This window comes from Somniosus microcephalus, chromosome 1, assembly GCF_052327205.1.
Source record: "Somniosus microcephalus isolate GS21.2 chromosome 1, FLI_Smic_1.0, whole genome shotgun sequence".
Taxonomy (NCBI): domain Eukaryota; kingdom Metazoa; phylum Chordata; class Chondrichthyes; order Squaliformes; family Somniosidae; genus Somniosus; species Somniosus microcephalus.
Window position 1 is genome coordinate 181265556 of NC_140987.1, and position 27050 is coordinate 181292605.

A 27050-nucleotide genomic window follows, 5' to 3' on the forward strand; every position below is an offset into this window, starting at 1 on the left:
CCCCAGCTATTCACAATATATATTAATGATCTAGACGAGGGAACTAGATGTAATATCTCCAAGTTTGCAGTCGACACAAAGCTGGGTGGGTGTGTGTGCTGTCAGGAGGGTGCCGAGAAACTCCAGTATGATTTAGACAGGTTGGGTGATTGGGCAGATGTATGGCAGATGCAGTATAATGTGGATAAATGCGAGGTTATCCACTTTGGTGGCAAAAACAGGAAGGCAGATTATTCTCTGAATGGCAATAGATTGGGAGAAGGGGAAGTGCAACGAGTCCTGGGTGTCCTTGTGTACCAGTCGCTGAAGGTAAGCATGCAGGTGCAGCAGGCGGTTATGAAGGCAAATGGTATGTTGGCCTTCTTAGTGAGAGGATTTGAGTACAGGATCAAGGATGTCTTGCTGCAGTTGTACAGGACCTGGGTGCCCTTGTGCACCAATCGCAGGTGCAACAGGCGGTTAAGAAGGCAAATGGTATGTTGGCCTTCTTAGTGAGAGGATTTGAGTACAGGATCAAGGATGTCTTGCTGCAGTTATACAGGGCCTTGGTGAGACCACACCTTGAGTATTGTGTGCAGTTTTGGTCACCTTATCTGAGGAAGGATGTTCTTGCCATGGAGGGAGTGCAGCGAAGATTCACCAGATTGATACCTGGGATGACAGGAATGATGTATGAGGAGAGATTGGGTCGATTGTGCTTATACTCGCTGGAGTTTAGAAGAATGAGAGGGGATCTCATTGAAACGTATAAAATTCTAACAGGACTAGACAGACTAGATGTAGGAAGGATGTTCCTGATGGTGGGGGAGTCCAGAACCAGGGGTCACAGCCTAAAGATAAGGGGTAAGCCATTTAGAACAGAGATGAGGAGGAATTTCTTCACCCAGAGAGTGGTGAACCTGTGGAATTCTCTACCACAGAAGGCAGTTGAGGCCAATTCATTAAATATATTCAAGAAGGAGTTGGATATATTTCTTAAGGCTAAAAGGATCAAGGGATATGGGGAGAAGGCAGGGACAGGGTACTGAGTTTGGATGATCAGCCATGATCTCATTGGATGGCGGAGCAGGCTCGAGGGGCTGAATGGCCTACTCCTGCTCCTATCTTCTATGTTTCTATGATCAAGACACAAATACAAAATGTTTATATAGCCGATTTTAGAGTTCACTGTGACCCAATATTACCTTTCATATTGTAAAAACAGTGGGGTACATCATGCTGCCTGGGTGTAAAACTGCCGTCGTGGATCAGCCGGCTGCTATAGAAACCGCCTGATTGTCATTTCGATTGATTTTAATGGAAAGGAAAATCAGGTGCTTTCTATAACAGGCAGCTGATCACCTCGATTATATGAATATACAGAAACTATTCAGAGTGCAAATATCCCAACTAATCAAGTTGTTCTTGTCACAAAATTATTGACAGTTTGAAAACGGTCAATTCTTTAATCTTCACATCATGCATCATATACACAAGTGTTGGAAGCTTACTCCAGATGAAGTGAAGTTAAAAGCAAAGAGCAGACAGTTAGCAGGTAGGATAAAAGCAAATGAGAATTTAAAGTCTATCAGATTTTAGATTTTTAAGAAAACTAAAATTTCTTCCAAACTGTAACTGTGCCACAGTGTCCTAATGTTACCATCATTGATTATATAAAACACTTATGGAGGTTTCATATTACAATTACTTTACTAGAAAATAAATTATACAACTTAAGAAAATAAAAATTTCAAAGACAATTGTTCCCACAATTTTGTTAATGGTTTGTTAATTCTGACAAAAGACAACTATTTCCCCCACTTTCTGAAAAAAATTAAGCATTCTAACTCCTTTGAGCCTGTTAACTCTTGTAATCAACTGCAATGTAACACAGTAAATATGGATTCAGTTGAAGTATTCAAAAAAGTGAATGGATGCGCTCAGGGAGTAAAGCGATAGAGGCTTCTGACACATGCAGGAAAATAAAAATAGATTGAGCAATTCCTTGTCATGAACCTAAGGACAGAGCAAGCTCGGTGGATTGAATGGACTTTTCAACTTTTTTATTTTCGAGAATGTATTATTTACTAGTCTTAGGGACAAAGAAACCTGCATAGACTTAAGGGTGGGTTGCTAATTTTTGAGCATTTAATACTACACGAAAGTAATCAATAAATTTCCATTTATTGGTCCAAAGATGTGCGGGTTAGGTTGATTGGCCATGATAAAAATTGACCCTTAGTGTTAAGGGGGATTAAATACGTGGGGTTACGGGGTTACGGGGATAGGGCTTGGGTGGGATGGCTGTCGGTGTAGGGACCGGGTGCTAGGGTTTGGATGATCAGCCATGATCTCGTTGAATGGCGGAGCAGGCTCGAGGGGCCGAATGGCCTACTCCTGCTCCTATCTTCTATGTTTCTATGTTTCTATAACTGTAATGATATCTTTATATTTCCTAATATAAAAATCTTAATTAGGTTTGTAATAATAGCTGTAGTTGCCATGTTTCCTGTAACTAGCTGCCTCATTTAGCAATGCCCAGACTAAGAGCAAATGGACAAGTTAAAGCCTTCAGCATCTGACTACCTCAATGGGCCGGATTTCCCGACCCCCACGGGTGTGTACGAGGTGCGTACGCGCCCATAGGAGCCATGCAAGTGTCGGTTTCAGGCATGTGAAGTGCGTGTACTGGAACGGGGCACTTGCGATCTATCAAGAAATCCTGACAGATCATCCGCATGCCCAAGAAAAGTGCCTCTGCGGGTGGAGAGTTCCGCTTTTTGCAAAACTTCCGCCCGCTGAATGACTGTCAAATTCTTACGCCTGGTACCAGCTTAAGAGTTTCAAAAATAGAAAAATGAAATTTGATAACTCATTTATAAATTTAAAATAGTCTTCTAAAAGGTTATTTTTAGCCCTGTAAAAACATTTAATTTTATTTTTCAAAAAATTTAATTTTTGTTTGAAATATTTAATTAAATGGCATTTTAATTAATTTTAATTATGTAATGTTAAAAACAACTTTTTTTAATGTTTTATTAAATGTGATCCCCATTCATACTTTTGATAGTTCTGTCCGTACGGAACTGTCAAAAGTATGAAGGGGGATTCCCTTCTTTCATTGGTTCGCCTGGCCCACGTGATCCCAGGGGCGCTTGCGAACCGCATGCGCCCCTGGGATACCTGGGCCTCTACGCATTTCGAAGAGGAGAGGCCCAGGATCGCAAGACTTGAGATCTACGGAACCAGCAGGTAAGTTCGTAGATTTGTTTCCGAACGGAGGCATCCGCCCGCAGGAAACGTCCGATCGGAAATTCAGGGCCATTATTATTATATATATATATATTATCAAATAATAGTTAAATGCAACATCTGGTGGTGCCAGGCGAGACTGTTCAACTATGTGCTTAGTCACTCATGGGCAAAGGGAAAATACTATTAATCTGCATATTGCCCCACTTGGGGAATTCCACATCTCACTGAAGATGGGCCTAGGACACTGCCCTGAGGAACACCTGCAGCGATGTCCTGGGGCTGAGATGATTAGTCTCCAACAACCACAACCATCTTCCTTTGTGCTAGGTATGACTCCAGCCAGTGGAGAGTTTCCCCCCTGATTCCCATTGACTTCAATTTTACTAGGGCTCCTCGATGCCACACTCGGTGAAATGCTGCCTTGATTTCAAGGGCAGTCACTCTCACCTCACCTCTGGAATTCAGCTCCTTTGGCGGAAACCAAACTGGGCATCAGTGAGCAGGTTATTGGTGAGTAAGCGACGCTCGATAGCACTGTCGATGACTCCTTCCATCACTTTGTTGATGTTTGAGAGTAGACTGATGGGGCAGTAATTGGCTGGATTGGTTTTGTCCTGTTTTTGTGGACAGGACATACCTGGGTAGTTTTCCACATTGTCGGGTAGCTGCCAGTGTTGTAGCTGTACTGGAATAGCTTGGCTAGAGGTGCGGCTAGCTCTGGAAGTCTTCAGCACGACAGCTGGGATGTTGTTGGGATCCATAGCCTTTGCTGTATTCAGTGCGCTCACGTGGAGTGAATTGAATTGGCTGAAGACTGGCTTCTGTGATGGTGGGGACCACAGGAGGAGGCCGAGATGGATCATCCACTCGGCACTTCTGGCTGAAGACGGTTGCAAACGCTTCAGCCTTGTCTTTTTGTACTTGTGTGCTGGGCTCTGCCATCGTTGAGGATGGGGATGTTTATGGAGCCTCCTCCTCCCGTTAGTTGTTTAATTGTCCACCAATGCTACAAGTACAGTAGCATAGTGGTTATGTTACTGGACTAATGATCTGGAGAAGTGAGTTCAAAGTCCACCATGGAAGCTGGGGAATTTAAAGTAAATTAATCTGGAATAAAAAGCTAGTATCAATAATGGTGACCATGAAACTACTGGATTATCGTTAAACCTGCCTGGCTCACTAATGTCCTTTTAGGGAAGGAAGTCTGTCGTGCTTACCTGGTCTGGCCTATATGTGACTCCAGACCCACAGCAATGTGGTTGACTCTTAACTGCCCTTTGAAATGGCCTAGCAAGTCACTCAGTTGTACCAAAACAGCTACAAAAAAAATAAAAAGATTAAAACCGGACGGACCACCCAGCATTGACCTAGGCACACCCAACCCAGTCGACCCTGCAATGTCCTCCTCACTAACATCTGGGGACTTGTGCCAAAATTAGGAGAGCTGTCCCACAGACTAGTCAAGCAACAGCCTGACATAATCATACCTTTCAGCCAATGTCCCAGACTCCTCTCTCACCATCCCTGGATATGTCCTGTCCCACCGCAGGACACACCCAATAGAGGTGCTGGCACAGTGGTATACTGTTGGGAGGGAGTGGCCATGGTAGTCCTCAACATTGACTCCGGACCCCATGAAGTCTCATGGCTTCAGGTCAAGCATGGGCAAGGAAACCTCCTGCTGATTACCAGCTACTGCCCTCCCTCAGCTGATGAATCAGTATTCCTCCATGTTGAACACCACTTGGAAGAAGTACTGAGGGTAGCAAGGGGACACAATGTACTCTGGGTGGACGACTTCAATGTTCATCACCAAGTGTGGCTTGGTAGCACCACTACTGACTGAACTGGCCAAGTCCTGAAGGACATAACTGGCAGACTGGGCCTGTGGCAGGTGGTGAGAGAACCAACACAAGGGAATAACCTACTTGACCTCATCCTCACCAATCTATCTATCACAGATGCATCTGTCCATGACAGTATTGGTAGCAGTGACCACTGCTCAGTCCTTGTGGAGATAAATTCCCATCTTCATACTGAGGACACCCTCCATCGTGTTGTGTGGCACTACCACTGTGCTAAGATGGGATAGATTCAGAACAGATCTAGCAGCTCAAAACTGGGCATCCATGAGGTGCTGTGGGCCATCAGCAGACAGCAGCAGAATTCCACCACAATCCGTAACCTCATGGCCCGGCATATCCCTCACTCTACCATTACCATCAAGCCGGGGGAACAACCCTGGTTCAATAAGTAGTGTAGAAGAGCATGCCAGAAGCAGCACCAGGTGTACCAAAAATGAGGTGCCAACCTGGGGAAGCTGCAACATAGGACTACATGCATGCTAAACCGCGGAAGCAGCATACTATAGACAGGGCTAAGCGATCCCACAATCAATGGATCAGATCAAAGCTCTGCAGTCCTGCCACATCTAGTTGTAGACCAATAGTTAAATTATTCAATAGTTTTTTTTTAGGTAAGGGTATTGAGGGATATGGAGTTAAGGCGGGTAAATGGAGTGGAGCCATGATCAAATAGATTTGAGGGGCTGAATGGCTTACTCCTGTTCCAGTGATTCCATTTTCCCAGTGGAAAGCCATGCTTGAAGGAAGTGTGTGTCCGAGATAGAACTACAGCACTTTAGTTCTGATTTCCCAACCCATGCTGCCTTTGAGCACAATTCCCTAATGCGAAAACAGGATTGGTGAATTTACCCTAAAACATCAACTTTACTGAAATCGTTTCACGATGATGTTACACTGCAGACCTCCACCCCTGTGAATTTGAAATTGACTATCATTTAAAAGCTTGCCAGACTGTTGGCGATTTTGGTTATTCATTCATTGCTATGTGTGGGATCTTGTTTTGGATAGGTTCTATACAGCTTGAAGAGTATCCTGTACCATCTATTTCTGCTTCATAAACTTTTGTGTTTCTCAATTATAAATGCGTGTGAAGCCACAGGACAGGTTTGCATTCAAAATCTAATTTACACTGAAGTAGGTTAAAAACAGAATTTGTGATTCTTACAATTTCATTCCAACGGCACAGGTAGGACTAAGAAAGAGGTTCTGCTGAGGGAGTATGAGCAGCTAGCGGCCAAATTAAAAAGCAGAACCACAAAGGTAATAATCTCTGGATTACTACCTGAGCCACGAGCAAATTGACATAGGGTCAATAATAACAATAGGGACTGTGTGTACTGTAGCCAAATTTGCTGATGATACAAAGATAGGTGGAAAAGCAAGTTGTGAGGAGGACCCAAAGAGTCAGATAGGTTAAGTGAGTGGGCAAAAATTTGGCAAATGGAGTATAATGTGGGAAAATGTGAGGTTATCCACTTTGGTAGGAAAAATAAAAAAGCAAATTATTATTTAAATGGAGAGAGACTACAAAATGCTATGGTACAGAGGGATCTGGGGGTCTTCGTACATGAAACACAAAGGGCTAGATTTTCGTGGAGCCATCAGGCGGGGTTTCAGGCATGTGGGGGGGGAAAATCCCGAATTTGGGGGTCCCGACACCATCCCGCCCAAAACCCCACCCCACGTAAGTTTCAGGGGCAGCGGGTACCCGCCCCGCACTGGGACCCACCGAAACCAGGCGGGAAGGGATTAGTACCAATTAACTGCCTGTTAACAGTTAACAGGCAGTTTTTAGCCTAATCCCTGTTTTGAGGGGTTTTGTGTGGGTTTCCCAACGGCTCCAAACCACGCCAGGTTAGAGCAGGCGGGCCGTCGGGTTGAAGGAGTTGGAGGGGTCGCGATGTCGGTGTTCAGGTGAGTGCATGAGTGTAAAGGTAAGTGTGTTTGGTGTGTCTAAAGTGTGTAAAGAACTTTTACTTACCTGTACTTACCTTAACAGCCTTTCTTCCTGTAGCCGTCGGGAGCGCATCACTCAGCCGGAACTGAAAGCTGAATGGCTGCGATCTGTCAAAAGTGACAGCCTTCAGCTTTTAGTGCCGGTGTGAGTTCTAACTGAGTCTGTGCAGAAGGACTCATGTTAGATCTCAGAGTGTCAGTGTTTCACAGCACGGTGGCATAGTGGTTAGCACTGTTGTCTCACAGCGCCAGAGACCCGGGTTCGAATCCGGCCTCGGGCGACTGTCTGTGTGGAGTTTGCACATTCTCCCCGTGTTTGCGTGGGTTTTCTCCGGGTGCTCCGGTTTCCTCCCACAGTCCAAAGATGTGCGGGTTAGGTTGATTGGCTATGATAAATTGACCCTTAGTGTTAGGGGGATTAAATACGTGGGGTTACAGGGATAGGGTGGGATATGTGTTGGTGTAGGGGTTATGGGGATCGGGTGGGATATGTGTCGGTGCAGGCTCGATGGGCTGAAATGGCCTCTATCTGCACTGTGGGGTTTCTGTGATTCTGTGAAACTCTTGACAGATGAAATTTCAATCTGTGACGTCACCTGTTGCCGGGTGGCCCTTAATTGGCCTGCTGAGCCCGCTGGGCGGGCTCAACAAGGTCAATCAAGGGAAAATCGCGCAGATTGGCCGGACGTCGAAGTAGGCGGGTCAAAAACCCGAAAGGGGAAGTCCCGCCTTCTTCCCGACAGATTCGGGAAAATCTACCCCAAAAAGTTAGCATGCAGGTACAGCAAGTAATTAGGAAGGCAAAAGGAATGTTGGCCCTTATTGCAAGGGGTATGGAGTATAAAAGTAGGAAAGTCTTGCTACAACTGTACAGGGCGGTGGTGAGACCACACCTGGAGTACTGCATGCAGTTTTGGTCTCCTTATTTAAGGAAGGATATACTTGCATTGGAGGCAGTTCAGAGAAGGTTCACAAGGTTAATTCCTGAGATGAAGGGGTTGTCTTATGAAGAAAGGTTGAGCAGGTTGGGATATACTCATTGGAGTTTAGAAGAATGAGAGGTGATCTTATTGAAACATATAAGATTCTGAGGGGGCTTGACAGGATAGATGCAAGGAGGATGTTTCCCCTCGTGGGGGAATCTAGAACCAGGGGGCATAGTTTCAGGATAAGGGGTCGCCCATTTAAAACGGAGATGAGGAGGAATTTCTTCTCTCAGAGGGTCACGAATCTTTGGAATTCTTTACCCCAGAGAGCCGTGGAGGCGGAGTCATTGAATATATTCAAGGCAGAGATAGACATATATTTGAGCTGCAGGGGAGTCAAGGATTGTGGGGAGTGGGCGGGAAAGTGAAGTTGAGGTCGATGATCAGATCAGCCATGATCTTATTGAATGGTGGGGCAGGCTCGAGGGGCCGATTGGCCTACTCCAGCTCCTATTTCTTATGTTCTTATAAACATACAATGCTGTGGTTCAGTCTGTTTTAATTTGAAATTGAAAAATTAGTGATTATAGTATCTTTTTCATCATTAACTCATTGCTTTCTTCCAACTTTGGTCTAAAGCTGCTGCTATTTAGAGTCATGTTAGGCATGCACTACTCATCTCTCCACTGTACAATCTGCAGTCATCTGCCTTCCACCCATTGTTTCACTGATAAAACCAATCTATCACTTGTTATGCTCTTCTGCAAATTCTGCAGGCATTGACATGTGTAGATATGTGGCCCAAAATATTTTTAAAATATATTAATTCTTGGGTATGGGCATCGCTGACAAGGCCAGCATTTATTACCCATCCCTAGTTGTCCTTCAGAAGGTGGTTGTGGGCCTTCTTCTTGAACTGCTGCAGTCCATGTAGTGAAGGTGCCCCCACAGTGCTCTGTTAGGTACGGAGTTGCAGGATTTTGACCCAGCAACAATGAAGGAACGGCAATATATATCCAAGTCAGGATGGTGTGTAACTTGGAGGGGAACTCGGAGGTGATGGTGTTCCCATGCACCTCTTGCCCTTGTCCTTCTGGGTGGTGAAAGTTGCGGGTTTGGGAGGTGCTGCCGAAGAATCGTTGGCTACAGTGTTTCCTAGAGATAGTGCACACTGCAGCCATGGTAAACCAGTGGTGGAGGGAGTGAATGTTTAAGTTGGGGGATGAGCTACCGATCAAGCGGACTGCTTGGTCTTGGATGGTGCTGAGTTTCTTGATTGTTGTTCCAGTTGCACCCATCCAGAAGAATATTCCAGCACACTCTTGACGTGTGCCTTGTAAGTAGTGGAAAACATAGAAACATAGAAGATCATCCAAGTTCAGTACCCGGTCCCTGCTTTCTCCTCATATACCTTGATCCCTTTAGCCTTAAGAAATATATCCAACTCCTTCTTGAATACATTTAATGTATTGGCCTCCACTGCCTTCTGTGGTAGAGAATTCCACAGGTTCACCACTCTCTGGGTGAAGAAATTCCTCCTCATTTCTGTCCTAAAAGGCCTACCCCTTATCCTTAGACTGTGACCCTTGGTTCTGGACTCCCCGACCATCGGGAACATCCTCCCTGCATCTAGTCTGTCCAGTCCTGCCAGAATTTTATAAGTTTCAATGAGATCCCCTCTCATTCTTCTAAACTCCAGCGAGTACAAGCCCAATCGTCCCAATCTCTCCTCATACGTCATTCCTGCTATCCCAGGTATCAGCCTGGTGAATCTTCGCTGAACTCCCTCCATGGCAAGAATATCCTTCCTCAGATAAGGCGACCAAAACTGCACACAATACTCAAGATGTGGTCTCACCAAGGCCCTGTACAACTGCAGCAAGACATCCTTGTTCCTGTACTCAAACCCTCTCGCTATGAAGGCCAACATAGCATTTGCCTTCTTAACTGCCTGCTGCACCTGCATGCTTACCTTCAGCGACTGGTGCACAAGGACACCCAGGTCTCATTGCACTTCCCCTTCTCCCAATCTATTGCCATTCAGACAATAATCTGCCTTCCTGTTTTTGCCACGAAAGTGGATAACCTCACATTTATCCACGTTCTATTGCATCTGCCATGCTTCTGCCCAATCACCCAACCTGTCCAAAGCTTTGGGGAGTTAGGAGGTGAGCAACTTGCCACAGAATACCCAGTCTCTGATCTGCTGTAGTAACCACAGCATTTATGTGACTGGTACAATTGAGTTTCTGATCAATGGTGTTGATGGTGGGGAATTTGGCGATGGAATGTCTTTCTCTTGTTGGAGATCATCATTATCTGGCACTTGTGTGGCGTGAATGCTACTTGACTCTTGTCAGCTTAAGCCACGATGTTGTCCAGGCCTTGCTGCATGCGGGCACAGACTACTTCATTTTCTGAGGAATTGCAAATAAAGCTGAACACTGCAATCATCAGTGAAAAGCCCCACTTCTGACCTTATGATGGAGGGAGATTATTGATGAAGATAATTGGGCCTAGGACGCTGCCCTGAGGAACTCTTGCAGTGATGTCTTGGGGTTGTGATGATTGGCCTCCAACAACAATAACCATCTTCCTTTGTGCCAGGTATGACACCAGCCACTGGAGAGTTTTCCCCCGCTCCCCATTGACTTTAGTTTTACTATCTGAGGAAGGATGTTCTTGATATGGAAGGAGTTCAGCGAAGATTCACAAGGCTGATCCCTGGGATGGCAGGAATGACGTATGAGGAGAGATTGGGTCAATTGGGCTTATACTCGCTGGAGTTTAGAAGAATGAGAGGGGATCTCATCGAAACTTATAAAATTCTGACAGGTCTGGACAAACTAGATGCAGGTAGAATTTTCCTGATGGTCGGAGAGTCCAGAACCAGGGGTCATAGTCTAAGGATAAGGGGTAAGCCATTTAGGACAGAGATGAGGAAGAATTTCTTCACCCAGAGAGTGGTGAACCTGTGGAGTTCTCTACCACAGACGGCGGTTGAGGCCAAGTCTTTAAATATATTCAAGAAGGAGTTAGATTGGGTACTGAGTTTGGATGATCAGCCATGATCTCATCGAATGGCGGAGCAGGCTCGAGGGGCCGAATGGCCTACTCCTGCTCCTATCTTCTATGTTTCTATGTTTCTAGGGCTCCTTGATGCACATTCAATCAAGGCTGCCTTGTTGTCAAGGGCAGTCACTGTCACCTCACCTTTGGAATTCAGCTCTTGTGTCCATGTTTGACCAAGGCTGTAATGCAGTCTGGAGCCAAGTGGTTCTGGCGAAACCCAAACTGCAAATCGGTGAGGAGGTTATTGGTGAATAAGTGCTGCTTGATAGCACTGTTGACGACTCCTTCCATCACTTTGCTGATCATTGTGATTAGGCTGATGGGGCGACAATTGGCCGGGTTGGACTTGTCCTACTTTTTGTGGACAGGATATACCTGCGACATTTTCCACACTATCGGGTAAATGCCAGTGTTGTGGCTGTACTGGAACAGCTTGGCTAGAGGCGCAGGTAGTTCTGAAGCACAGAGCACACGTCTTCAGCACTACAGCTGGGATATTGTAGGGGCCCATAACCTTTGCTGTGTCCAGTGCACTCAGCCATTTCTTGCTATCACTTGGAGTAAATAAAATTGGCTGAAAACTGGCATCTGTGATGGTGGGGATCTTGGGAGGAGGCCGAGATGGATCATCCACTCGGCATTTCTGGTTCCAAATGCTTGAGCCTTATCTTTTGCACTCATGCTGGGCTCCGCCATCATTGAGGATGGGGATGATCATGGAACCTCCTCCTCTCAATCGTTGCTGAATTGTCCACCACCATTTATGATTGGATGTGGCAGAACTGCAGAGCTTTGACCTGATCCTTTGATTGTGCGATTGATTAGTCCTGTCTATAACATGCTACTTTTGCTGTTTAGCATGCATGTAGTCCGGTGTTGCAGCTTCACTAGGTTAGCACCACATTTTCAGGTACGCCTGGTGCTGCTCCTGCATGGCTTCTACATTTGTCATTGAACCAGGTTTGGTCATCTGGCTTGATGATGATGGAGGAGTGAGGGATATGCCATGCCATGACGTTACAGATTGTGGTGGAATATAATTCTGCTGCTGCTGATAGCCCACAGTGCCTCATGGATGCCTAGCTTTGAGTTGCTAGATCTATTTTCAATCTATCCCACTTATCACTGTGCTAGTCACACGACACAATGGAGGGCGTGCTCATTATGAAAACGGGACTTTTTCTTGATCACTCATATCAGTACCATCATGGACGGATTGATAGGCATGGTTCTGTGTGTATGACTATGTCAGCCTGTTGCTTGAATAGTCTGTGGAGCAGATCTCTCAACTTTGGTACCAGTCCCCAGATGTTCATGAGGAGGACTTTTCAGGGTTGACTGGGTTGGGTGTGCCTTTGTCACATCCTAATTCGATGCCTAGATCGCACCCGAGTGGTCCGTCCAGATTTATTCTTCTTATTCGTTCTAACAGTTTCATAGAACTGAGTGGTTTACTAGCCCATTTCAGAGGGCAGTTAAGAATCAACCACGTTCTAGCCGTCTTACCTCAGTTCTGTGAACCAGCATTGTTTCCACACTGAGTTTTTGCCTGGTGTCCTCATTCCATTGTTACTCCAGTCTATTTATACCCATAACTTCCACAAGCAGAACATTTCAAAACTGAGAATCTTCTGCACTTAATTTTTCTAGCATAAAAGATGACTGGTACCATAAGACATGTAAAGCCATGACTTCAGTTGCACCATTATCGTTTTGATTTCACCAGAGAATCTGCAATGGCTTCTCTTCCCGCTTCTGCATCGTTACCTCTGGAACCCCCAAGGATCTATCCTTGGCCCCTCCTATTTATCATCTACATGCTGCCCCTCGGCGACATCATCCAAAAACACAGCATCAGTTTCCACATGTACACTGACGACACCCAGCTCTACCTCACCACCATCTCTCTCAACCCCTCCACTGTCCCTGATTTGTCACACTGCTTGTCCAACATCCAGTACTGCATGAGCAGAAATTTCCTCCAACTAAATATTGGGAAGACCAAAGCCATTGTCTTCAGTCCCCGTCACAAACTCCATTCTATAGTCACCGACTCCATCCCTCTCCCTGGTATCTGTCTGAGGCTGAACCAGACTATTCGTAACCTTGGTGTCGTCTTTGACCCCGAGATGAGCTTCCGACCACATATCGGCTCTATCACCAAAACAGCCAATTTCCACCTCCATAACATCGTCCGACTCCGCCCCTGCCTCAGCTCATCTGCTGCTGAAACCCTCATCCATGCCTTTGTTACCTCTAGTCTTGACCAGTCCAATGCTCTCCTGGTCAGCTTCCCATCTTCCACCCTACATAAACTTGAGCTCATCCAAAACTCTGCAGGCCATTACCTAACTTGCACCAAGCCCCATTCACCCAGCAAAGTAGTTTTTTTCAATTATACAAGTTAAGTGTTAGTTTAGCTCCTTGAAAAGTAGGTCCTTGAAAAGTGTGATAAAAGCATCAATAGCTGCTGTGATCATGACTTTCTGTGATCAGAATTTTCTGGCTGCTGTAAAAAGACTCCACCCTGGCCTGACTTCCCTGAAAATCAGTAAAGGGACCTCCTGCGGAGCTGGTACATGCTCTTCCCTAATCAGAGAGGGACTGGGCACAAGGCATTAAGAATTGCTACTTTTGGACACCCCTCTAAATGAGTGTCTGGCAAAGGAACCAGAAGAACGAGGTGGGAGGGCTGAGAATACATCCATCTGCCTCATTTGAATGACTGCCTCAGCCTACCCTTTATTACAGGTGCAGGCAGTTTGCCTCATCCCCATCCATCAGGGGATGCTAGGGAAATCCCAGGGCAACTTCAAGGGGGCAGATACTTGGTGTCACGGGTCATAGCCCCTATTTCCTTCACTTAGCATCTGGAGAATAGTCGACTGCCAGGTGCTAATTACAGGAAAATAGCAATGATGTGTATGCAGACTTGACTTTCATAGATTATTAATATAGATAAAAAATATGATAAAACACATATGGAAGAATATTGGTCATTTGAGTAATTTTTGATCATTTTCATTGTCTGTAATTTATTTCTAAATACTAATACACTTGTTAATTGGGAACAAAATCTTATGCAAAAAAAAATATTTTGTTTGTTGTAGGTGTAATCTTGCGCCCCTTGTGGAATACGCCGATGATGTTGGACTCAAATCTGATTTTGTCACTATGAATCCATCAGTTGTGCAAAGAGCTTTTGGAAGTCTTCAGAGTGAGACAGACAGAGAGAAATTTGTCGACAGGCTGGCAGTGTTGAACGACAGTGTTCTGTGGATCCCCGCGTTCATGGTTAAAGGTGGAGAAAAACACGTCGAGTATGTAAATGAGCTGATTCTGAAGAACAGACTGAGCATACAGACAGCCTATCCATCCCTGCGACTCATACATGCTGTCCGAGGGTAAGTCTCCATGGCTCAGTTTAGGTTGGCTATAAATCTTGGACCGTGAAGTGGACAGCAAGTTGAATATATACCGGTCAGGGGTGTGTGACATCGGACCAGAAACCGTAAACATTCAGCTGTTAATATGAGTTTAACTTTAAATCAAATAATTAGATAATAAAAATGTCTAAAATTTTCTAGGTCCCCCCCTCACTTTAATCCAAACAATTAGGTGTAAAAAATCTAACTGTTTTGGATTAATGTGGGATGGGATCTTGCAATATTTGGCCTGCCTGACTTATGTAATATACAACATATCACCTCCATTCAAACCAATCATCTCTAGCTGCAGTGCTTGAATCTATAAGGTTCAGTGTGTAGCCTTCCCAACACTAAATGCGATAAAGAACAGGTGAAATGAGGGAAAATCTAATTGCAACCCGTCATTATTTTGAACAGTGCGCAAAAATTAATCCATTCTCAGTGAAATAGTAGTGCACAAAGGGCTTATGATTGATAACATAACTTAAACTTTCTGCAATTGAAATCTTTCCCGACCATAAACTCATTTATCAGCTACATTCAAAGGCTGTGCAAGTGAAAGGATTACTGCTGAAAAGTTAATAGCCATTCACCCTCTGTCATACGTTTTTGTCTGATGAGATTCTGCTTCTATGAACATGTACGTGCTAGTAATGTACTTAGGCCTGTAAATAACCTTTATTGACATTTTAAAAAATTGCTGTATATGTCATAAATACCATCCCTATCGTAAAGAATTTTATATAAATGAGACTGCTGTGTGGAGAGGATGATTGGTTCAAATGGGAGGGACACGTTGTTTATTATATGTCAGGCTGGCCTTTTTGGAAAATTTTAGAGATCCCACTCCACCAGTGGGTCTTACACATTGCAGGTGGTCTATCAGAAAATTGCAGGTGCATTTAACTGATTGCGAGGTCACCCCTCAGTGGCAAATGGTCTTGGAACATTTTGTCCTATTACTCATTTAAATAAAGTCATAAGTGGGTTATATTGGCCTCACTGTTCCTGGTAATTATTTTGTCTATCCACCAGTTTTTTAAATAATCTTTCGGTTTAAAGAGGAAGTACATTGGACTCAATTCCCTCCAAAATCCCCAAATGTGATGAAGGGAAATACCTACATGCTTACTGATTTCTCTTAATGACCCATTGTTATCATATTTTTATGCTTTAAAACTGCTGAGTAGAAGCAAGTTTCCTTCATTCAACCCATAGTTTTCATTCGACTTATGTGGAAGGTCATGATACTTGATGAGGAGGACTTCTGTACAAAACTTCCACTCCCAGACCGCCTCTAAAACATAAAACACTGTAATATGTGACAACAGGGAACCTAGTAAGTGTGCAAAAATCTTCCATTAACAACCTTTAGGGACAATGAGGAAACCCAGTGGAATATACTTTCTTTTTAACTGCTCATTTGTAAGGATACATCTACAGTATTTATGAATGAACTGGGTGCTATAATACGTCGACTGCTCAGATGCAAGTTTAAAGTTGCACCACCATAGTATTGGAAAGCACCAATATTTGTAAAGCTTGACAAATATGAAATAGCCGATCCTAAAGTTTGATTTTGCAGTATGTGCTATGAACGGTGTATTGTGCAGTGCACCCATTTTCATAATAACATCGCTGTAGTCATTAACAAGGTTCTTCACTGACATTATGGGTACAATGCTTGCACATCTCCAGACTGATTTCCGTCTGGGAAGAAAACAATGGGAATCTCCGAGTTTCTTATCAAATTTAGGAGGAAATGTTTTTCTGATTCACCACTCCAAAAAAATTACAGGGAATCAAGGGGACAAAAAATATATTTCTTATCATGTAAATAACTGAGGAAAAAGCAGCAATGTTTTGCGAAAGGAAGAGGGAAGAATAACAAATAAGCAAATCCACTGTACAAAGTAGATCATAAAATATTTATAACATAAGTAACTAAGAAAAATAGGTTTTAAGAGGGAGATTAGGCAAACATACATGTTTAAACAAGTATTCTAAAGTGGGAGGTAAATTCTATCTGTGAGACCTATATATTTCAATATCAGTAAGGTTTTTTTATTTCATACAACTGAATGTCTTGCTAGGCCACTTCAGAGGGCAGTTAAGAGTCAAACACGTTGGTGTAGAACTAGAGTAACATATAGGCCAGATCAGATAAAGACGCCAGCTTTCCTTCCCTAAAGGACGTTAGTGAATCAGTTGGGTTTTACAAGAATTCAGCAGCTTCATGGTCACTTTTACTGATACAAGCTTTTTATCTCCAGATTTTTTTAACGGAATTCAAATTCCCAAACTGCAATGGTGGGATTTGAACTCTCACATTCTCTGGATTACTAGTCCAGTAGCATAACCACGACACTACCATACCAAATATATGTGTAATATCTTTACTTCATGTCAGTCATGACGTATTGCTTCAGTAAAGCTGTTACATTAGAACGAACCACTGATGTGTGTTGGCTGCAGCTGGACAACAGTAAACGTAAGAAACCACACTCCAGGTCACATACTACCCGTGAACAATACCATGACAGGTCTACTAAAATGGAACTTGAGTAAATAAAAAATATAGATTATAAGAATGTTCTTTAGGTGATAAAGTAGCACATTACTAATTTAGTTCTTCACACTGTTGGTTCCTAAACACGTACTTATAAATTCTTAGCAACAGTGCACAGCAAATATAAGATTCTTGCCCCAGTTCATTTCACAAGTTTCACAGGAAGCTTGAAGGATACCAAGAAACTAAAGGAAGTTATATTGGCCCAGAAATTCCATTCGCAGAGGGCTGCGATTTGGAAAAATCTCCGCCTGGACTGGAGGGCTCCCGGGAGGCGCAGAATTCCGTTGCTGTGCCTCTTCAAACCGCTGGTGTGCAGGGCACGTGTATCCCAGGGGCACAGGTAGTTCGCAGCGTCCCTGCGATCACGTGGGCCATGGGGAGCCAATCAGAGCAGGGAATCTCCATTCATAGATTTGACAGGAAGACCTGTCAAATCTATGAAGAGATCAGCCCCAAAACATAAGTAAAACTTCAAATAATTTTTTTTTTTTAATCACATTTTTAAAATTACTATAAATTACATAAATTAACTATTTTAAACAAAAATTTAAATTTTTGAAAAAAATAATTAAAGTTTTTAACGGGGCTAAAAATAAACTTACCTTAAAGTATTTTAAAATGATAAATCAGTGGAAAAATTTTTTTTTTTTTACTTCACCTCTTAGCCTGGTAAAAGCAGGCCTTGCACCTGCTTTTCCAGGTGAAGCGGTTTCAGACTTACCTGGACTGAAGCAACTGTGGAAAAAAACAGAAGTTTCAGCCTTACGCGCTGCCTATCCGGCGCAGGCGTTTAACCTGTGAAGCTCTTTCTTCAAAGAATGGAAGCTCCGGTTTCCAGCGCATGCGCAGTGTATGCCTAAAACCGGCACTTCCGTTGGCCCTACGGGTGAGTACACAGCGCGTACACACCTGTAGGGAACAGAATTTATGGGCCATTGTGAAAACCTTTTGCAATAGCATTCAAGAGTGCTAAAGGTAAAGGCAAAAAGGATTACCAAAAAAGGAGAAAACCATCGAATGTGCATTCAAGAATGCATTCAAACTCCAAACACAACAATATTAAAAATAACAGAGTACAGCTCTTTAAAAGGATCAGCAACAATATGCAAACTGCAAAACAAAAATTTCTCACTGCAGGGTTGTGATTGATGTTGAGATCAAAAAGCTTTCCCTGTGTTGGCTCCTAATTCACCACTATTGATTTCAGCACTTGAAGTGCTGGCAGAATGCAGTGGAAACTACTTGCTTATTTGTTCGTACCTCAGGTGAACAAACAACAACAACTTGCATTTATATAGTGCCTTTACCGTAGTAAAGCATCCCAAGGTGCTTAACAGGAGCGTTATCAAATAAAATTTGACACTGAGCCACATAAGGAGATATTAGGACCAGTAACCAAAAGCCGAAGGACAAGGATGCGCCATCCAACTTGTTAAAGCTATGCTAAGCCAGTTCAGGCAGGCCAGAACAGCTAACTTTTCAGGTCTATCTGGCCTCGTCTGGCTGGGAAAAACAAATTAATTTGCTGAAGAACTTGAAATCGAGACTGCATCATCATTCACCACTTCAAAAACTACTCTGCAGTCAAGTCCTGGGTACACATAGGAATGCAACGGGCATTTCTCATAGAAAGTGTCAACAAGTGGGTGCGGAATAAAATTCCTGACATTTCCTCCCATTACAAGCCTGGCGACATCTTTAATGCCTTTTTAACTGGCCTTTTTAGAAGCTGCACCAAAGCAAAATGCTAACTTTCATCAATGAAAAACACTTAGGTTATGAAAAAAAGCCAAGCAGCGGTTTCCGCTAGTATGACCTGGGAAAAGATAAAGCTGATTGTATCCCCAGTATTTTCTGTGGTGTTGTTACTCTGGTTGTAACTTATAGAAACAACAAAAAATCATGAATGGCTGGTGTTCTTCTTGAGGAGTGGCTGTCATAGGAACATCACCTTGATAGTGAACAACTTTGAGGATGACGTGAAGTGCCTGTGTCTAAGTGTGACAGAGCTAATATTTCTAATGTCAAACATGGCGTCCGTCTGTCGGTCTACAGCCAATATACAGGAAACTTTGGTTTATCCGGAGGTTATATGTCAGGAATACTCGATCTAACGGCAAAAATCAGGAGCCGTTTTCTGTAAGTTTTTTTTAGACCTCGTTCTTTTTTTCCCCCAGTCAGCCACTGCAAGGCCTGTAGTTATAGCAACAGCTTCAGCTACAGACGCTTGCAGCTGCAGCCGACTCATTAGAAGCTGTTGCTAAGCAACAGTGTTTGTTGTCAGATACGGAGATGAAAACCTCCGTATGCTTCAACATTAACTTTGTATGTCTGGCAGTTTTGATAGATTGGCAACACGCCGGTCCCGTCAGTGCCGGATATCACAAAGTTTCCTGTACTTGATCCATTTATCATGAGAGAGGAGCTGAGAGCAGAATCCATTGCTAACAGCAGTGCAAATTCAGACCACCAACAGAGGAAGCAGCTACTTCTGACATCGTTGAGGATCCCACATGGGCACCTATGGCTGACTTTGAGAGCTTCCTTGAATACTTTGTCTGTTGTAACTGTCAACAGTCATGGGTTTTGAATCCACCTTCTATGTTGATAAGGAAGTTCTCGTGTCTAGATAGCTGATCAACATAGAAATTGTTGATGCTGTGCTGGAAAATGCTGCGAGTGAAAGTGAGAGTAAAGAGGCCCAAGCAAGTGTAGCAGATGGAGGCAAAGGAACCAAGTTCTACGTCTCCCTCCCTCTCGCCGTCTCTCCCCTGCCACCCGCCCCACCACCGCCACCTCATGGCCATAGCTGGTAATCTGTGAAATTACTGAGGAAGTGGCTGACACTAAGACAGCTGTTCCAATCACAGACGTTGTATTTGGCAGGAGGAATATTTGCTCCATTGCATTTCTCTGAGCTAGATAGAATTGACAGTTTTGTAGATAAGTATGTTGTTGGTAGGAAGCAAACCACAATCACAGCGTATATTGTGAAATGACTGGACTTTACCTTGCACAGCTTGTATGGTACTCAAATTTTGATCATACACATTTCAATCATTTCTTTGATGTTTTATTATGCTTTTTAACTTTCCTATAGCATTTTTTGTGTTTAACTGTGCTATCTCATAAAAAGTGCTTACTTTGAACTATCTGATCATTAAAATTCTTTTTGAACATAAAATAATTGAATTAATTCAGTTGATTGTACAAACTTTTTTATGTGCAATTACGGTAGCTCAGCATTTTTTTCTTTCTGATTTTTCTCGCTTTTGTTCTCCTCTGCTGAAGACAGTAACTCATGGCGGGGCGTGGTTCCACAGACAGCAGGGGCCCTCTAACATACTCAGGTGGGGCCATGGAAAGTGGAAGTATTCACAATCAAGCCTGATGCAGACCTCATTTCCACTTCCAGCAAGATTGCAGGATAATGATTAGGACTGGTAAACCTGGCCAGTATTTCTTGTAACCTAGGATTGCTAAAGGCAGTTGCACCATACTCTTACCCTCCAGTTGACTGACTATGATGTTACTAACTCAGCACAGAGTAAAAATTGAACTGAGACCTTCTTATTGTCTTTGGCTCAATGCTGCAGCAAATGATGCATTTCAGAACATAGGAACAGAAGTAGGCCATTCAGCCTTTTGAGCCTGCTCTGCCATTCATCTAGATTATGGCTCATCTGTACCTCAACTCAATATCCCTTGATATCCTTACCTAACGAAAATACCTCTAGGGAGATACATAGTTTAGGGTTACTGCAATATTATTTGAAGCCAGTCAATTGGGCTGCGTAGCTTTTGGTACCAGTTCTATCCATTTTCATTGTAGTGAAACCTGGTTTGACATTGAAAAAACACCAGTGTTTCAGTTTCTTTTTGTTATCTTATTCACTGTTGGCTGTTGGGCACTGCTTGCAAATAAGCCCACAGACCCAGTGGCATACAGGGAGATTTTTTTAATTCATTCATGGGATATGGGCATCGCGAGCAAGGCCAGCATTTATTGCCCATCCCTAATTGCCCTTGAGAAGGTGGTGGTGAGCTGCCTTCTTGAACTGCTGCAGTCCGTATGGTGAAGGTACTCCGCTAGTGCTGTTAGGGAGGGAGTTTCGGAATTTTGACCCAGTGACAATGAAGGAACGTCAGGATGGTGTGTGATTTGGAGGTGATGGTGTTCCCATGTGCCTGCTGCCCTTGTCCTTCTAGGTGGAAGAGGTCGCGGGTTTGGGAGGTGCTGTCGAAGAAGCCTTGGCGAGTTGCTGCACTGCATCTTGTAAATAGTACACACTGCAACCACGGTACACCGGTGGTGGAGGGAGTGAATGTTTAATGTGGTGGATGGGGTGCCAATCAAGCGGGCTGATTTGTCATGGATGGTGTTGAGCTTCTTGAGTGTTGTTGCAGCTGCACTCATCCAGGCAAGTGGAGAGTATTCCATCACACTCCTTGTAGATGGTGGAAAGGCTTTGTGGAGTCAGGAGGTGAGACACTCGCCACAGAATACTCAACCTCTGACCTGCTCTTGTAGCCACAGGATTTATGTGGCTGGTCCAGTTAAGTTTATGGTCAATGGTGAGTGTCTGAACCACTGCAGTACAGGGCAGTTTGTAACAACTGTTTATCTTAATTTTGTTGGTAATAGAGATTTTTTGGCTTTTTGAACTATTTCTGGAGTTTCCAGTTTGGTTGTGTTCTCAATTTCTTTTTTCACAATTAAGTGTTATAGCCCAACTTGAAGTATTGTGTTCAGAGAAAAATGACACCTTCCGTTGAATAGCTATAGTTGCTTGCTGTCATGTATCTACCAGGGAAAAACAGAGCTGAGGAAACTCAATGATAATCAATTGGCACTTATTAGCATAAATAATGGCAGATGTGTGAACACTATCAGACTTCAGGAGCAGCAGCGCAAAGGACAAACATCAGAACACCCTCATCCTTTTTGTAAAATGAGTTTTGATGTTCATTGGTGTAAATGGAGACCTTTTGTGTTGTGCTCGTACAGTGGATAGCGCCACTATAGCTGGAGAATGCTTTGTCTGGTATGTTCATTTGATGTTGCGATGTGAGGCCACAAAACTTCCTTACCAAATGCTGCTATTAGTTGAAAGTTCAGTAGTAAAACTGATAATGTTCTTGGTGTTTTGTTAGCAATCTAGCATTAAACTTGAGCCAGTATCTATCGATCTATCTAAAAAAATAGTACTGGAGAAATTAATGGGACTGAAAGCCGATAAATCCCCTGGACCTAATGGCCTACATCCTAGGATTTTGAAAGAGGTGGCTATAGAGAGAGTGGATGCATTGGTTGTCATTTTCAAAAATTCCATAGATTCTAGAACGGTTCCCACGAATTGGAATGTAGCAAATGTAACCCCACTATTTAAGAAAAGGAGGGAGAGAGAAAACAGGGAACTACAGACCAGTTAGCCTGACATCAGTAGTAAGGAAAATGCTGGAATCTATTATTAAGGATGTGGTAACAAGGCACTTAGAAAATAATAATAGGATTGGGCAGAGTCAACATAGATTTATGAAAGGGAAATCGTGTTTGACAGACCTGTTAAGAGTTTTTTGAGGTTGTAACTTGCAGAATAGATAAAGGGGAACCAGTGGATGTGGTGTATTTGGATTTTCAGAAGGCATTCGATAAGATGCCACACAAGAGGTTATTAAACAAAATTAGGGCTCATGGGATTGGGGGTAATATACTGGCATGGATTGAGGGTTGGTTAACGGACAGAAAAGAGAGTAGGAATAAACGGGTCATTTTTGGGTTGACAGGCCATAACTAGTGGGGTACCGCAAGGATCAGTGCTTGGGCCTCAGCTATTCACAATCTGCATCAATGATTTGGATGAGGGGACCAAATGTAATACATCCAAGTTTGCTGATGATACAAAGCTGGGTGGGAATGTAAGTTGTGAGAAGGATGCAAGGAGCCTTCAAGGGGATATAGACAGGCTACGTGAGTGGGTTAGAACATGGCAAATGGAATATAATGTGGAGAAATGTGAAGTTATCCACTTTGGTAGGAAAAATAGAAAAGCAGAGTACTTTTTAAAATGGTGAGAGATTGGGAAATGTTGGTGTTCAGAGGGACCTGGGTGTCCTTGTACACAAATCACTGAAAGTTAACATGCAGGTACAGCAAGCAATTAGGAAAGCAAATGGTATGTTGGCCTTTATTACAGGAGGATTTGAGTACAAGAGTAAAGACGTCTTACTGCAATTATATAGGGCCCTGGTGAGACCACATCTGGAGTATTGTGTACAGTTTTTGTCTCCTTGCCTAAGGAAGGATATACTTGCCATAGAGGGAGTGCAACAAAGGTTCACCAGACTGGTTCCTGGGATGGGGTGATTGTCCTATGAGGAGAGATTGATTAGATGAGGCCTAATTCCCTAGAGTTTAGAAGAATGAGAGGTGATCTCATTGAAACGTACATAATTCTTACAGGGCTTGACAGGGTAGATGCAGGGAGGATGTTTCCCCTGGCTGGGGAGTCTAGAACCAGGGGTCACAGTCTCAGAATAAGGGGTCGGCCATTTGGGACAGAGATGAGGAGAAATTTCTTCACTCAGAGGGTGGTGAATCTTTGGAATTCTGTACCCCAGAGGGCTGTGGAGGCTCAGTCGTTGAGTATATTCAAGAGAGAGATCGATAGATTTTTGGATATTAAGGGAATCAAGGGATATGGGGATCAAGTGGGAAAGTGGAGTTGAGATGGAAGATCAACCATGATCTTATTGAATGGCGGAGTGGGCTCGAGGGGTCAAATGGCCTACTCCTGCTCCTATTTAGGACATTTAGAAAATCATAAGACAATCAAGCAGAGTCAACATGGTTTTATGAAAGGGAAATCGTGTTTGACAAATTTGCTAGAGTTCTTTGAGGATGTAATAAACAGGGGGGATAAAGGGGAACCAGTAGATGTAGTGTATTTGGATTTCCAGAAGGCATTCGATAAGGTGCCACATAAAAGCTTACTGCACAAGATAAGAACGCATGGGGTTGGGGGTTATATATTGGCATGGATAGGGGATTGGCTAACTAACAGAAAACAGAGAGTCGGGATAAATGGGTCATTTTCCAGTTGGCAATCAGTAACTAGCGGGGTGCCTCAGGGATCAGTGCTGGGCCTCAACTATTTACAATCTATATTAATGACTTGGATGAAGGGACCGAGCGTACTGTAGCCAAATTTGCTGATGATACAAAGATAGGTGGGTTAGCAAGTTGCGAGGAGGACACAGAGAGTCTGCAAAGGGATATAGGCAGGCTAAGTGAGTGGGCAAGAAGTTGGCAGATGGAGTATAATGTGGGAAAATGTGAGGTTATTCACTTTGGAAGGAAGAATGAAAAAGCAAATTATTATTTAAATGGAGTGAGACTACAAAATGCTGCGGTACAAAGGGATCTGGGGGTCCTAGTACATGAAACACAAAAAGTTAGCATGCAGGTACAGCAAGTAATTAGGAAGGCAAATGATATATTGGCCTTTATTGCAAGGGGGATAGAGTATAAAAGTAGGGAAGTTTTGATGCAACTTTACAGGGCGCTGGTGAGACTGCACCTGGAGTACCGCGTACAGTTTTGGTCTCCATATATAAGGAAAGTTATACTTGCATTGGAGGCAGTGCAGAGAAGGTTCACTAGGTTGATTCCTGGGATGAAGGGGCTGACGTATGATGAAAGGTTGAGCAGGTTGGGCCTATACTCATTGGAGTTTAGAAGAATGAGAGGAGATCTTATTGAAACATATAAGATTCTGAGGGGGATTGACAGGGTGGATGCTGAGAATGTTTCCCCTAGTGAGGGTATCTAGAACTAGGGGCATAGTTTCAGAATAATGGGCCGCCCATTTAAGACGGAGATGAGGAGGAATTTCTTCTCCCAGAGGGTCCGTGAATCTTTGGAATTCTCTACCCAGAGAGCTGTGGAGGCGGAATCATTGAATATATTCAAGGCAGAGATTGCCAGACATTTGAACTACAAGGGAGTCAAGGGATATGGGGGGAGAGCGGGAAAGTGGTGTTGAGGCCAAGATTGGATCAGCCATGATCTTATTGAATGGCGGAGCAGGCTCGAGGGGCCAATTGGCCTACTCCTGCTCCTGTTTCTTATGTTCTTATGTTCTTATTTCTTATGTTCTTATCTATCGATAAAACTGATTTTTTCATGTAATTCTCTATCAAAGGTAACTCTATCATATGAGGTATAACATTATAAATCATCGGGCAGGATTTTCATTCAGGAGTCGGGTTGGAGGTGGGACTAAAACTTTCGGGGTTGTAGTCCCGCCTCCATCGAGATGTGGCCAATCCACGTGATATTAACTTGATTGACCTTGTTGAACCCGCCCAGCGGGCTCAGCGGGCCAATTAAGGGCCACCTGGCAACAGGTGACGTCACAGACTGAAATTTCATCTGTCAAGAGCTTTTGACAGATGAAATATCAGCGTTTCACAGCTGTTTGAAGCTGTCAAACACTGACAGTCTTACTTCTAACATGAGTCCCTTCTCCACAGACTCAGTTAGAAATCTCTCCTGCACAGAAAGCTGCAGGCTGTCACTTTTGACAGTTCGCAGCCATTCTGCTTTCTGTGCTGGTGAGATGAGTGACTCCCGAGACCTAAGGGTAGGAAGGCTGAAAAGGTAAGAAAAGGTATGTAAAACTTATTTAATCAACACACTTACCTTTGCACTCACCTGAACACTGACATCTCAACCCCTCCAAGTCCTTCAACCTGACGGCTCGCCCCCTCTAACTTGGCGTGGTTTGAAGCCATCGGGAATCCCACACCTCAACCTTAAAAATAGGGATTAGGCTAAAAACTGCCTGTTAAACTACCTGTTAACAGGCAGTTAATTGGCACTAATCCCTTCCCGCCTCGGGTAGGCGGGTCCCAGTGCGGGGCAGGTACCCGCCTCCTTTGAAACTGGCATGGAGGCAGGTTTGGATACAGGATGGGGTCGGGACCCCTGATTTTGGGATTTTAACCCCCCACACACCTCCTATCCCAACTCCACGGCCCAATGAAAATCCTGCCCTTCCAATCTGATGTGCAGTCTCATAGCCCTGATATCTTGTGAGATCCTGTGGCATGCACACTATTTCGAGTCACTAACCTGATAGCACAGCTATAACTGCAGGAAATACATCATTTTGAGGAGAATAAAAAAATTCACTCACCAACATATTGTTGTATAAATAATATGACATAGGTGTCAGCTGTACAGGTGAAAATTTAATGCCAGGGTCCAGCATACAATTAGTTAATTCTACCAGTTTTGTTATTTGAGCCCCTTGATCAGAGGTTTAGAATACAGGAAACTTTGGTTTATCTGGAGGTTGTATGGCCGGAAACCTCGATCTAACGGCAGAAATCAGCAGCCTTTTTGTTAGGTTTTTCTTCTTTTTTTTTTCTTCTCCTAGCATTTTTTTAAACAGTCAGTTTCTGGAAAGCCTCTCTGAAGCTGTTGCTAAGCTACAGAGACGCTTCCAAGGTACGGGCCGACTGTTTACAAGCTGTTGCTAAGCAACAGTGTTTGTTGTCAGATACGGAGATGAAAACCTCCGTATCCTTCAACATTAGCGGTGGTCTGTCCGGAAGTTTTCATAGATCGGCATCACGCCAGTCCCGTTGGTGCCGGATATCGCGAAGTTTCCTGTACCTCTTTTAGATATAAGAATGGCTATATAACACATAATGAGTATTTAATTCTTGTACTTCTGGGACTCCTTTGCTGATGCAGTCTTCTATATTGGTTTAATACTCGTTTTGCACTTGTTCCATGCATTAAAGTAGCCAGTTTATAGAATCATACAATCATAGAATGGTGACAGCATGGAAGAAGGTCTTTCGGCCCGTCAAGCTCGTGCCAGCTCTCTGCAAGAGCACTTCAACTAGTCCCACTCCCCCGCCCTTTCCCCGTAGCCCTGCAAATTTCTTTCCTTCAGATACTTATCCAACTCCCTTTTGAAAGCCG

General features: G+C 43.7%; 1 protein-coding gene across 1 annotated transcript in view; it reads left to right on the top strand.

Annotated features, from left to right (window-relative positions):
- The window catches only part of st8sia4 (ST8 alpha-N-acetyl-neuraminide alpha-2,8-sialyltransferase 4), an 87633-nt gene that overhangs the window by 33592 nt on the left and 26991 nt on the right, over window positions 1–27050 (top strand). The window contains exon 4 of the mRNA XM_085987832.1: window positions 14164–14457. Within this exon, the coding sequence (XP_085843958.1) occupies window positions 14164–14457 (294 nt within the window). The remainder of the gene's footprint in view (window positions 1–14163; window positions 14458–27050) is intronic.